Raw genomic sequence first — 14,815 nt, forward strand, 5'->3', positions numbered from 1 at the left:
TACAATACAATACAATTAGTACGGGTGTCAGAGGTTATGGGGAGAAGACAGGAGAATGGAGTTAGGAGGGAGAGATAGATCAGTCATGATTGAATGGCGGAGTAGACTTGATGGGACGAATGGCCTAATTCTATTCCTATTCCTTATGACCTTTTGATCGACAGATGCGCTCTCTGACATGTTAGTACCATACTGAAGGAGTGCTGCAGTCTGAGAGGTGGGACTAGGTGAGAGTAAGTGTTCGGCACGGACTAGAAGGGCCGAGATGGCCTGTTTCCATGCTGTAATTGTTATATGGTTATATAAGAGGTGCTGTCTTTTGAACAAGAAATTTAATTGTGGCCCCATGTGCTGTTTCTGGTTGGAGTCACCCATCCTACAGTGAATTCTGAAAGAGAAACAAGGGAGTTCTCTGCAGCACCCAGGCCAACTGTATTCCCCCCAAACGTCACAGCTTAAAACGAGTTGTTTGGGTCTTTACAGGATCTCTCTCTGTGTGGAATTTTGCAGCAGTGTTTCACTGCATTATCCCAGTGACAAAGCTCCGAAGCCAAATGTTGGTTTAAGGTGCCTCGAGGAGATACAAAAAAAGGTGGTGGGTATGTGCATAAATTGGCTGGGTTGTGGGCGGACAAGATCCCATGCCGACAGTCACAGGGTCAAGGAGTGCAAGATTGGACGGATAATGGGGACAGAGCCAGGCCCTCACCTGTCCCTGGGAAGATGCCACATAAATTCCTTACTGTATTCCGACCTGACTGTTCAATGATGTGTATTTAGAGCCATGCCTGGGCCTGAGGCTAGCTTGCAGCACACAGCTCGCCTGGGCATTGTGAGAATAAGTCTGGCAGCAGAAAGTGCAAAGAGGAGAAACATCCAGTGGTCTGGGAATCCACGTCAGACTCCGTGCCCATACTTCCTGCTAATTTATTACAAGGCTTCCCTCCCAGGACTGAAGCAATATAGATTTCAGAGCAGACAGTTTCCTTGCTAAATCTGTGGCTTACTGCAAGCTGCCTATTATTTCCAAGGACCGCAAAAGAACACAATTGTACATTCTACATTTAATTCTTGAGAACAGATCATGCAACTCAAGATTGACACAAAGTGCTGGAGTAACCCAGCGGGAAGGCAGCATATCTGGAGAAAAAAGATGGGTGACATTTCGGGTCAGAACCCTCCTTCAGACTGGATAGTCCAACCGACCTGAAAAGTTACATAGAAATAGAGGAAATAGGTGCAGGAGGAGGCCATTTAGCCCTTCGAGCCTGCACCGCCATTCATTGTGATCATGGCTGATCATCCATAATCAGTTTTTTTTTTTTTTTTTTTTTTTTTTTTTTTGGTACGGTGTCCTTGAGACTCTTGAAAGGCGCCCATAAATAAAATTTATTATTATTATTAGTAAAATGAATGAAACTCTCAACATGTTAGGAATCGTTGGGGGCTGCTCTCAATTTTCATTTAGTTAAATCTTGTTTATTTAGTTATTTAGAGATACAGCACAGAAACAGGCCCTTCGGCCCACCAAGTCCATGCCGACCAGCGATGCCGCACATTAACGCTATCCGACACACACACACAAGGAACAATTTACAATTATACCGAGCCATTAACCTACAAACCTGTACATCTTTGGAGTGTGGGTGGAAGCCGGAGATCCCGGAGAAAACCCACGCAGGTCACGGGGTGAAAGTACAAACTCTGTCCAGTCAGGATCGGATCTGGGTCTCTGGCGCTGTAAAGCAGCAGCTCTACCGCTGTGCCGCAGCACCCCCCTTCTTCCCTTTTCCCAACTCAAACACTTGTAACGTGCCAGAATGAATAGGTCTTTACACTGCACGGATAACGAGGCAGAACATAACACAATGCACTGAACACCAGTGGAAATTATCCAGCAATTGTTGGCAGTCTCTCAGTCTTGTGGGATATTTTATCAGGTGCCCCAAGTTGAGGTGCGTTGAGGACAAAGACCAATGTGAGAATGTGTCCCTGGCCTTTACCAGTGAAAACCCCTCTGGGATTGTTAGCTTCGGCCAACCATCTCAGACGGCACCTCGAACAACCCAATAGAGAGTGAAATACCAGCAGTAACAAACCTGGGATTAAGACTCCCATCCATAACATTTGCCATTAGATCAATTGGCAGTAGAATTAAATGTTCTGTGCTCTATCCTTCCTATCTCTGAAAACTCCAGCCATACTACCATCCTCGATGTTTAGTTTAGTTTTAGATTCAGCCCATTTATCCCCGGTCTGACCATCGATCATACCCTCACACCAGTTCCATGTTATTCCACTTTCTGATCCACTCCCTACACATTAGGGGCAATTTTACATAAGCCAATTAACCTACAAACCCCACACCTCTTTTTTTTTTTTAATTTTTTTTTATGAAACTACTTTTATTCAAAAAATAAAAATAAACATAGAGTATTAACACAATCAAAGACTGCCTATGTTGACAGTATACAAACAAACGATCATCAAATTAATATAACCTCAACTTTATCAACAAAACACTCGACCTCCAACGGCGACCAGCATTCACGGAAGGCCTCCAAAGTCCCCATGGACACCGCGTGTTCCCTCTCCAGGGACAGGCGGGCACGGACGTAGACCCGGAAAAAGCTCAAGCAATTTAAAAAACACTTAAACAAATTTATCAAATTAATATATTAACATTTTAATCTATAATATATTCAACCTCCTGTGGTGACCAGCGTGCACAGAAGGCCTCCACAGTCCCCATGGACACCGCGTGTTCCTTTTCTAGGGACACGCGAGCTCAGACGTAACCCCTGAAAAGGGGCAGGCAGGCGACCGCTGTGCGGCCATCGACTGCCCGCTGCCTGGACCCGCGAATGGCCATCTTGGCCAGGCCCAGGAGCAGACCGACAGGGAGACCCACTCCTCCCTCCCATCCATCCCCCCTCTACCGGGTGCCCATAAATTAATAGCGTTGGACTAAAATGTAGCCAAAACTTGAGGAGCAGCCCTTTCAGATACTCGAACAGTGGCTGCAACCTCTCACACCCTATGTACACATGGAACACGGTCTCTTCCTCACCGCAGAAATGACAAGCAGGGGAAGAGTCCGTGAACCGGCTCAAATACCTATTACAGGCCACGGCTTTGTGCAACACTCTCCACCCCAGGTCCCCGATGTAAAGGGGGAGGACTCCCTTGTAGAGAGACCTCCACTGGGGACCGCTCCCCTCGTCAGGTGGTAACATGGACCGCCAGGGTGTGTCTGGACGGAAGACGAGGGCGAGGAAGTGGAGAGTGTGCAGGAGCAGCCTGTACAGTGCGCGCCTCTCCGCGTCACAGAACGGCACGCTGGGCATCTCGGAAAGGCGGCTCATGTTGCATGGGGCCGGCTCTCCGGAGTGCGGGTGGAAACCGGAGCCCCTGGAGGGAACCCACACAGTCACAGGGAGAAAGTGCAAACTCTGCACAGGCAGCACGTGAGGTCAGACTTGAACCCGGGTCTCTGGCTCTATGTGGCAGCAGCTCTACCAGTTGCTCCACCGTGCCACGGTGACCTTAGAACACAGAAGATAACACACTACAGCAGAGGACCAGGCCCTTCAGTCCACAGTGTCCGTGCCACACAGTTTCCCGCAGTGTCGCACGAGGAACTGCCACATGAGTTGTAAGATATCTAAATCCACGACACGGTATGGTATTTTCAAAGAAGGAATTTGAAAAAATTGGAATTAAAAGATCTGAGGAAGTCCTGGGATCGATTAGTACGACTGGATGTTACAATCCCTAATGTTTTTCACTACAATTGACATTTGGTATTCTTGGGGGTGACCACTAGGTGATTTTGCTACCAATCAGACACATCTTCAGTTGTGTACCTCAACGTCACTGGGTGTTTCGGCCTTTTGTCACAAGACACCCTCAGTCGAGGCAGGCCCACCGCAGGGTGATCAGACCTGGGTGTGTGTCTTATGGTTAGCCTCTAGATGGTCATGTGACAGCCCAGACAGCATCTTTTCTCTTTAGCAGCAGCCAGTGACTACTCCATTTGGCTTTTTTCCTTCCATCTTCCTCTCTACCGCTGACTGTGGCTGGTTGGGTTCTGGACTCGTGTCCATTTCCTCTGTCGCAGATAACGGTTTGCATTTCGACTGAATATTGTATCGTTTCCCCCCCTCCCCCCTTCTCCAACACCCCAGTTGCACCACCTCCATTCTGCCACAGTGAAGGGTCATTCGGTTATAAACGAGGACCTGAATGTAACCACAGTAACAAGGCAGAGACCCCAGGAATGCAGGTACATTCTCACCCTCCGAGGATGAAGAATGACTTATCTGAAAGCAGGATTTGTTTTCCTAAAGTAAGATTAACGGCCCGTTTCCATTGTAATCTGCCGCCTTCAGCTCGTGAAGTACAGTCCAGTTCGCTCGGGGCTATGCTTTGGAAGGTTTTATTAGTATAATCTATTGTGGCTCCTGCAGCCAGCCACCGAGAATAGCTCTTCCAAGCACAAAACTGTAGCAGCCATTCTTTTGTGTACATAAAAGTTTATGGACTCATTATTAATGATATTACTAATTGAAATATTTAATGAAACTGGTACATGAATAATTTAATTCCTCATTAGCCAAACAAAGGTTGTATCAGCAACATTGAGCTGATTAAACAGAGAGACACTTCCTGATCTTGGTATCAGTCCACACTTCCCGACATACAGGACTCTGGGCCAAGGCATCCCTGTTACTTCCGAAGATAGACACGAAAAGCTGGAGTAACTCAGCGGGTCAGGCAGCATCTCTGGAGAACAGGAACAGGTGACGTTTCGGGTGGAGACCCTTCTTCAGACTGAGAGTCAGGGGAAAGGGAAACAAGAGATATGGACAGTGATATGGAGAGATATAGAACAAATAAATGCTGTGGTAGCGTGCTTCCTCCTTAGCTTGTTAGTTTAATTCAGGTGCGGGAAGGAGCTGCAGGTGCTGGTTTACACCGAAGATAGACACAAAATGCTGGAGTAACTCAACGGGTCAGACAGCATCTCTGGAGAAAAGGAATAGGTAACATTTTGTTTTGTTTAATTCAGAGTCTCGTCCAACGATGCTGACCACACAATAGGAAATTGAAAAGGAGGATCGGGGTTTTTAAAGCTCATGTTTGGGACATGGGGACTGTTGGCATTTTCGGCCATTTGCTAATTACCCTTGAATAGATGCCGGTGTGGCACCTTCTATAAATGGGGAGTTTCCTTGGCCATCTCAGAGGGCAGTCAGGATTCATGCACTTTGCTGTGTGTCTGAGCTCACAAATAGACCAGGCAGTAAATCTCCCCCAGATCAACATCCCCAGCAGCACGTTCCTAATTACTTTCAGTCAGCTACATTGGGCAAGCTGTGTCATTCAGATACCTGATGCCAGGCATCCAAATGAAACACTCAATTCCAGGCTCTGACCAAATAAACAGGGGAAAAGATTCATCAACGTCCTCAACGCATTCTTGAAAAACTGCAGCACTCCATTGAGTGTGGGAGGTTATCTTAGACTTTTAGGCCTCTCAGCCTCCCGAGTCCATGCCAAACAGCGATTACTCCATACACTAGCTCTATACTACACACTGGGGACAGTGTACAATGTTACCAAAGCCAATTAACCAACAAACTTGTACGTCTTTGGAGTGTGGGAGGAAACCAGAGCACCCGGAGAAGACCCACACGGTCATGGGGAAATCGTACAAACTGTACAGACAGCACCCGTAGTCAGGATCGAACCCAAGTCTCCAGCACTGTAAGGCAGTAATGCCCCTGCTCCACTTAGGAAGACTGAAGGGAAACCTCTGGAGACTTTGGGCCCCACCCAAGGTTTCCGTGCAGTTCCCGGAGGTTGCAGGTGGTTGCCGGAGGTTGCAGGTGGTGGAAGCAGGTAGGGAGACTGACAAAAACCTCCGGGAACCGCACGGAAACCTTGGGTGGGGCGCAAAGTCTCCAGAGGTTTCCGTTCAGGTTTCCTAAGTGGGACAGGGGCATAACTCTACGACTGCGCCACTGGGCCGCCCCTAGCTCAAAGTGGAGAGGGAGCATGGAGGTGGTATTAAGAGCATAGCACAGTTTCATCTTCTTCAGCCCACTATGTCCATGCCGAAGATGATGTCAGATGAAACTAATTTCAGGTTGAGCCGAGAGTTTTTATCTTGGAGTTTGTGGAGCACGACTTGAATCCACAATTTCCTGATTCTGCGCTATCCACTGACAACAGCTTCCAACATTTAAAGGAAGTTAATAGGAAGGGAGCAGCAGCTTTTTATGGTCTGGAGTAAGTTGCCTGAAATGATGAAAGAAACAAATCTACTAGTAATGCTCGAGTACGTTTACTGGGCCCTGGGAAATTTATTAGAAAGAGGCATCAAATGAACAGCTGCATCAAAGAGCTGGCATAAACAAGAAGAGTTAAATCATGATGTACAAACCAAGATCTGCAGATGCTGGTTTATACCAAAGATAGACACAGAATACTGGAGTAAAGGGCCTGTCCCACTTTCCCGAGTTATTCACGAATTCTCCCGAGTTTTCAAACTCGCAGAATGTTGGTACCGAGGCCGTAGGAGTCCATGGATATATCGTAGCGGCTCGTTATGCTAGCCATAGGTACTCGGGGCATCAGGTAAGTCGGGACGTTTTTCAGCGTGTTGAAAAATGTCCATGGAGTAGAAATATAGCCCCGAGTACCTATGGCTGGCATAACGAGTCGCTACGATATACCCACGGACTCCTAAGGACTCGTTAAGAATGTTCTGCGAGTTTGAAAACTCGGGAGAAGTGGGACAGGCCCTTAACTTAGCGGGTCAGGCAGCATCCCTGGAGAAAGAAGATTTTTCAAACAGGGTCAGTCTGAAGAAGGGTCCCGACCTGAAATATCACCTGTCCTTTTTCTCCAGAAATGCTCCCAAGCCAGCTGAGTTACTCCAACGCTTTGTGTCCGTCTCAGAGATAAATCATGCCCTCCCCTCCCTCACTAAACTTTAATCGAACTAAAAATAAAACAGTGTTGGAATTCACTGCCACAGGTGGCCGTAGAGGCTAAGTCATTTGGATATTTTTAAAGCAGAGATTGATAGATTCTTGATTAGTAAGGATGTCAAAGGTCATGGGGAAAAGGCAGGAGAATGTGATTAAATAGGGGAAAATATTTATGAAAGAACTGCAGATGCTGGAAAAATCGAAGGTGGACAAAAATGCTGGTGAAACTCAGCGGGTGAGGCAGCATCTATGGAGCGAAGGAATAGTTGACGTTTCAGGTCGAGACCCTTCTTCAGACTGATGAATAGATCAGCCATGATTGAATGGTATAGTGGACTCAGTGGGCTGATTATTCTGCTTCTATATCTTATGGTAAGTGTTCAGCAGAGGAGATAGCAGCTGAAAGAGAAATAGAGAGACAAAAAAAGCAATAAAACGTTCAATTAAACAACTCAACCCCATCTTGTTGAGGGCAATTTGAGATGGGTAACAAATGCTGGCCCTGCCAGTATTGCCCAACCTGCTAATGAATAAATATTTATTTATGTACTAAAATATGTGTAAAACCAATACATTATGCCATTTGTGGACAGCCATCTTGTGCAACGACAAAATAATAAATCTATAATTTGTCATTTACTGTATATATTATCTCTATATTAATTTACCTTTTGATATCAGCTTGGTTCAATGGTTCGATGGTTTATGGTACTTTAATGTCACATGAACCAAGGTAGAGTGAAATTCCTTTTTTCATTCAGTTCAGTAAAATATGATTCTACATAAGCACAATCATACTTAAGTACAAGAGTAGAATAGTAGATTACACTGAGGCAATACACAAGAGTTGCCACGTTTCCGCAACACAAGTTTCAAAGTTCTTAAAAATATAGAGTCTTAACTTGGTCTTAAAGGCCCGTTTTGAAAGGAGGCAGCACAGGGTTGGAGAAACTCAGCGAGTCAGGCAGCATCTCTCGAAAAAAAGGATGGCTCACGTTTCAGGTCATCTATCTTTTTTCTCCAGAGGTGCTGCCTGACCCGTCGAGTTACTCCAGCGCTTTGTGCCCATCTTCGGTATAGACCAGCATCTGCAGTTCCTTCCAACACATCAACCATCCTGTGATCTGTCACTCCCACTGATTTGAACTGTCGTACCTGTTTCCTCTTTAACCCAGTCCCTGCGATGATCACTTCACACCCCAACACCACCATTGCCATAAAGGGGCAGAACAAGGAGCTCAACTGCACGGCTCGCGGCGAGCGGCCGATCATCATCCGCTGGGAGAAGGAGGACACCGTGATCGACCCCGACAGAATGTTCCGATACTCAGTGGCCACAAAGGACAACGGTGAAGAAGTCGTCTCCACTCTCAAGGTAAGTCATCGAACCTTTTAACTCACGTCTGCCGAACAACGATTTACTAAATCGACTAAGGCTAGGCAGAGGAAACATTCCCGCCCATCGAGGGAAGTTTCGGAACCAAGTGCCGTGAAGGTAACGTGGTTACGAATAACTTCAATCAAGAATTCCAGAGAAACTTATTTCCCCAGAGAATGATCAGTGAGGTGATCACAGCGGTCAAGGGACAAAGGGGATGCTGGATATGTGTGAGGGAAAACAGAATAGAAGGTGACTCTTAAAAGAGGGCAGCAGGCAGAATGTGAGACTTAAACAATGAACAAGGAATGCCAAATAATGAATGCCCTCTTTCTATGCAGTCAGAGCTATGAAAGGAAAATTGACAAATTTGTATTTTTTTAAATTAAAATGTGTCCTATTTATATTAAACAGGACACATATTAAAATGTTAAAATTAATATCAGCGATATTAAGCAAATAATCAGAACTCTGTACATCTTTGGTTGGCCAGTTCATCACAGGGATGTACGCTCATAATTGTATAATATTCTCAGTTGAATATTCTTGTTCTTTCACTGTGGGCATTGACAGCAAGTATTAAGTCACTTCTTCCAACCTAATAACAATCGTCATTCTAGTCGCAGATTAAGTCCACACTTCAGTAAATGTTAAACTTCACTCTTGGCCACAATAAAAAAAACTCCACCTCGTACAACTGAGATATTCTCCTTCATTTATCATGGGCAGCTCCAGTGTCTCAGCCAGCAACTCAATTACTTTGTTGCGCTGCTGATCATGTCTGCCTCCACTAACCTTTCCATCTCTAAGATGTTTGTGTTTAGACAATAAAGACCACGTTAATAAAACTTGCACTTTAGGACGGCTGGTGCAACAGGATAGATGATGAATCCCAAGAGCGTCTTTCCCCTGGAATTCAGTCCACACTCAACTATCTCCATGAGGACATTTTGCCTCACTAGCTCAGAATGTAACTTACTTTTCCCTGCAACTACCAAACAGGGGGATGTCAAACTAAAGTGCCACCAGTTGAAAGAAGCAGAGGCATTTCTCCATTCTAGCTGGCCAAAGAGTTTCTCTGAACCAACTTCACAAACTCGAATAGTCTGGTCATTAATGTTAATTTTGTACAGAACCTGCTGTGCTCAAAGTGACCATCAGGTTTCTTGTGTCGATATAGTGACGACACTTAACTGACTGTGAAGTGTTTTGTGATGCTCAGACCTTGTGCTTTAGGAATGCAAGATTTTCCAAGGAAAGGTGGAGATTTAGGTGGTCCACGTTGTTTATCTGGCCCAGGGAAAAGTAATTCCCAAACCCATACATTTCACTTTGGCATCTCACAATATAACGGTATGAACATTGATTTCTCAAATCTCAAGTAACTCCTGCATTCCCCCCCCCCCCCCTCCCCCATCCTAGTCATCCAATTAGTTCCACTGTTCGCATCCTTACATCCCTCTTTTAGCACAAAGGTTCAAAAGGTTCAAAGGTTGGTTTATTGTCACATACACCTAGATGTAGTGAAATTCTTTTTGCCAATGCAGCACATAAAAAAGAATACATAACAATAATAAATAGCTTTAACATAAAAACATCCCCCCACAATGGTTCCCATTATGGGGGAAGGCACATCTTCCCCAGCCAACAATGGGTCATCAGGAACCCCACCTTTCCATCTGTTGCCAGTCCTGATTTATTCTGGCCTTTTCCGCCTCCAGTTTCTCCCCCCATCACCTCCATCTTTCAGTCTGAAGAAGGGTTCCGACCCAAAGCATCATGCATTCCTTTTCTCCAAAGATGCTGCCTGACCCTCTGAGTTACTCTGGCATTTTGTGTCTATCCTGGTAAGTTGGATTCCTAATTAATGAGGCAGAATTTCCTCTTGGGGATAGACTGACCTCCAGGGATGGGATGCTTCTGGGCCCCTTCATCTATCCTGTTGCAGCAGCCTTACTAAAGTGCAAGCTTTATTAACATAGTCTTTATTGATTAAAAACAAACATCTTAAGGATGGAAAGGTTTGTGGAGGCAGACGTGAGCAGCAGAGCAACAAAGTAGTTGAGTTGCTGGCTGAGACACTGTGGTCATGATGAATGAAAGAGAACATCTCTCAAGCCCAGCAGTTGATATTGTACAAGGTAGACTTTTTTTTAAATTGTGGCTCAGAATGAAGTTGAATATTTACCTATGTGACTAGAATGAGTAGTATTATCAAGTTGGAATAAGTGGCTTAATACTTGTTGTCTATGCCCATAGTGTAAGAACAAGAATCTTCAGCTGGGAAAATTGCCACTTCACGAAAAAAAAACCGTGGGCCTTTAATAGATCAGCAGAGTTGCCGTTCCAGTCTAATCACCACTTTTTTTCAACCTCAAGTTGCCGAGTCTGATTAAAACTGAACAACGAATACCAAGTGAGAAATATCGCAGCACTGATTAGAATCAATCCCAAAGCTTTTGACAAAAGTGGGGTTGCAAAACTGAAGAAACTGAGCACATTAAACGTTTAATTGAATACTCTAACTACCTCATTTGCTGTTTTGGTCTATGTCCAATTAAAATAAAATCTATTTTATATGATTTTAAAGGAGGTCGCCTCCACTGCACTTCCAGTCACCTTGACATTTATATTTTCAACCGCAAATTTGCACAGTTTTAACCTTGAGTTGCAATAAGCATGCAGGGTCCCCTATGTTAATTTTTAAGAAGTGTCCAACCAAATTGAAGTATATTATCTGTGTTCAAAAGGGAACTGCAGATGCTGGAATATCGAAGGTACACAAAATTGCTGGGGAAACTCAGCGGGTGCAGCAGCATCTATGGAGCGAAGGAAATAGGCGACGTTTCGGGCCGAAACCCTTCTTCAGACTGATGGGGGGTGGGGAATCTGACCGACATACATTACAAACCCACTGACTCACATGGCTACCTGGACTACACGTCTTCCCACCCTGCCCCCTGTAAAGACTCCATCCCCTACTCCCAATTCCTCCGCCTACGCCGCATCTGTTCCCAGGATGAGGCATTTCATACCAGGGCATCGGAAATGTCCTCGTTCTTCAGGGAACGGGGATTCCCCTCCGCCACCATAGATGAGGCTCACACCAGGGTCTCATCCATACCCCGTAACACTGCTCTCTCTCCCCATCCCCGCACACGCAACAAGGGCAGAGTCCCTCTGGTCCTCACCTTTCACCCCACCAGCCGGCAAATACAACACATAATCCTCCGCCATTTCCGCCACCTCCAACGTGACCCCACCACTCGCCACATCTTCCCATCTCCCTCCATGTCTGCCTTCCGCAAAGACCGCTCCCTCCGCAACTCCCTCGTCAATTCTTCCCTTCCCTCCCGCAGCACCCCCTCCCCGGGCACTTTCCGTTGCAACCGCAAGAAATGCAACACCTGTCCCTTCACCTCCCCCCTCGACTCCATTCAAGGTCCCAAGCAGTCGTTCCAGGTGCGACAAAGGTTCACCTGTATCTCCTCCAACCTCATCTACTGCATCCGCTGCTCTAGATGTCAGCTGATTTACATCGGTGAGACCAAGCGTAGGTTGGGCGATCGTTTCGCCGAACACCTCCGCTCAGTCCGCAATAACCTACGTGACCTCCCGGTGGCTCAGCACTTCAACCCCCCCTCCCATTCCCAATCCGACCTCTCTGTCCTGGGTCTCCTCCATTGCCAGAGTGAGCAACAGCGGAAATTGGAGGAACAGCACCTCATATTCCGTCTGGGGTCCTTGCGTCCTTATGGCATTAACATTGAATTCTCCCAATTTGGCTAGCCCGTGCTGTCTCCTCCCCTTCCTTAACCCTCTAGCTGTCTCCTCCCATCCGCCCGCCCTCGGGCTCCTCCTCCTCCTCCCTTTTTCCTTCTTTCTTTCCCCACCCCCCATCAGTCTGAAGAAGGGTTTCGGCCCGAAACGTCGCCTATTTCCTTCGCTCCATAGATGCTGCTGCACCCGCTGAGTTTCCCCAGCAATTTTGTGTACCTCTGAAGTATATTATCTGTTCATTTCTCACAACGTTCCGGATGACAATTTTGCTAAAGGACAGAGGGATTTCTGCAACACACGACTTGAAATTTATGGCTATTTGATGTGATGAATCAACGCTAGAATTTAGAAGATTGAGGGGGGATCTTATAGAAACTTACAAAATTCTTAAGGGGTTGGACAGGCTAGATGCAGGAAGATTGTTTCCGATGTTGGGGAAGTCCAGAACAAGGGGTCACAGTTTAAGGATAAGGGGGAAGTCTTTTAGGACCGAGATGAGAAAAACATTTTTCACACAGTGGTGAATCTGTGGAATTCTCTGCCACAGAAGGTAGTTGAGGCCAGTTCATTGGCTATATTTAAGAGGGAGTTAGATGTGGCCCTTGTGGCTAAAAGGATCAGGGGGTATGGGCAGGTACGGGATACTGAGTTAGATGATCAGCCATGATCATATTGAATGGCGGTGCAGGCTCGAAGGGCCGAATGGCCTACTCCTGCACCTATTTTCTATGTTTCTATGTTTCTATGGGAACATAGTGGTGCAGGAGTTAGCATTATTGCCACAGTTTCAGCAACCCAGCTTCCATCCCGACATCCAGTGCATGATCCCTCTGTGACAGGGTTTCCCCTGGGTGCTCGCTTCCCCTCCTACACCGCAAAGAGGTGAGCTTGTTGGGTTTGTTCACAATGGCAACTTGTCCCTTGGTGGATGGCAAATGAACAGAAGGGAGCTGATTCGCTTGTGAGTGAGAACAGACTGTGGGGAAATAGCTTGTGCAAAGGGACTGATGTGCGTTCTCTAAGAGCCAGTAAGGACAAGATGGGCAGAATGGCTTCCTCGCCTTCTACACAAAGTACTAGTTTTCTTTTATGGGTGGCACGGGGGCACAACAGTAGAATTGCTGCCTTACAGCGCTGGAGACCCAGGTTTTCTCTGGGTGCTCTGGTTTCTTCCCACACTTCAAAGACGTGCAGGTTTGTAAGCTAATTGGATTCAGTAAGTTGTAAAATCGCCCCTAGGATGTTAGATAGTGTTAGTTTATGGGATGATCGCTGGTCAGTGTGGGCCGAAGGGTTTGTTTCTGCACCGTATCGTCTAAAGTCTTTCTGTTTGGCAGCAACCTAGTGATACGATTTTCACATCCCTCCACCACAAATCTGCTACTTTGTTTTCCCCACATAAAACACTAGAGAATCCTACTTTGCTGCATATACAATTTACACCTTTTAGTTCCAGTGGGACTTTCTGTCAAATTTCTGGTAATTTTCTCATTACAAATATTTTCTTTTTAGTTTTCACCGCAGTTTAATCGATATTATCTTGTTTTCACCTTTCAATACTGTTCCCTAACATAAGAATGAGTTCTGTTACAAAGCATAGAGCTTCCAAGAGAGGACCTCTAATAACACGCTGACTTTGTGCAGTAAAGAACATATTGCTGGAGGAACTCAGTGGGTCAGGCAGCATCTATGGAGGCAAAGGGATAGTCAACATTTTTGGTGAAGATCTTTCATTGGGACTGAAGACAGGTTTGACGAATACAAATTTTATTTTTCCCATTAGAGAAACTTTAGGCAAGCACTTTGCAAAGGATTTGTGCTTCTCCATTCCTTACTTTGTCTCTGACTTATTATTTTTGGGGATGTCCTCCTGCACCTATTTTCTATGTTTCTATGGGTTATTGATAGGGGACGATCAACCATGATCACAATGAATGGCGGTGCTGGCTCGAAGAGCCGAATGGCCTCCTCCTGCACCTATTTTCTATGTTTCTATGTCTTGGTGCAGGAAATGTGAGGGTAGTCTCACAAGATGAAAGAGAAAATCCCAAAGAGAATATTTTTGTGCCATTGACCTGTCATAGTCATAAAGTGATAGAGACGTACAGCATGGAAATAGGCCCTTTGGCCCAACTTGCCCACACCGACAAAAATGCCCCATCTACACTAGTCCCACCTGCCCGTGTTTGGCCCATGCCCTTCTAAACCTAGCCTAGCCATGTACCCATCTAAATGCTTCTTAAACATTCTGATAGTACCTGTCATTCAGGAATCAGCTCAATGTTAGCATCTGGTTCATGAAACTTGAATTTAATCTATAGATAAGATGTATTAAACTGGCCTAGAAATAGGATGAGACCTGGACTGGTACAAGCTTACTGGAACACAGGCTTCAATTGCCCAAGCAAATGTGGACAGGACTGCATCAACTCATCAGTGGCAAAGAGAGCTGATGTTACCCAAGGATTTAAGTTGCGTTTGGGATTAGACAAGGAATTTTGGAAGTGGGTGAATGGAGGCTGGAAGAACAGTGTTTGGCACTAGTTTAATTGTGAGGTTTGCTTCCATTTAGGCTCAATATAGATGAAAATATTTGTTTTAATTGTGTATTTTTGTGGCACCATGGATGCCTTGGACCCAGGAAGGTCACACATGGACA

The 14,815-nt window shown here is 45.7% G+C and overlaps 1 protein-coding gene across 1 annotated transcript in view; it reads left to right on the forward strand.

Moving 5' to 3' along the window:
- Positions 1–14,815, forward strand: part of dscaml1 (DS cell adhesion molecule like 1) — a 488,801-nt gene that overhangs the window by 346,944 nt on the left and 127,042 nt on the right. The window contains exon 12 of the mRNA XM_033049745.1: positions 8,174–8,373. Within this exon, the coding sequence (XP_032905636.1) occupies positions 8,174–8,373 (200 nt within the window). The remainder of the gene's footprint in view (positions 1–8,173; positions 8,374–14,815) is intronic.

The sequence above is a fragment of the Amblyraja radiata genome, chromosome 33, assembly GCF_010909765.2.
Source record: "Amblyraja radiata isolate CabotCenter1 chromosome 33, sAmbRad1.1.pri, whole genome shotgun sequence".
NCBI classification, from domain to species: domain Eukaryota; kingdom Metazoa; phylum Chordata; class Chondrichthyes; order Rajiformes; family Rajidae; genus Amblyraja; species Amblyraja radiata.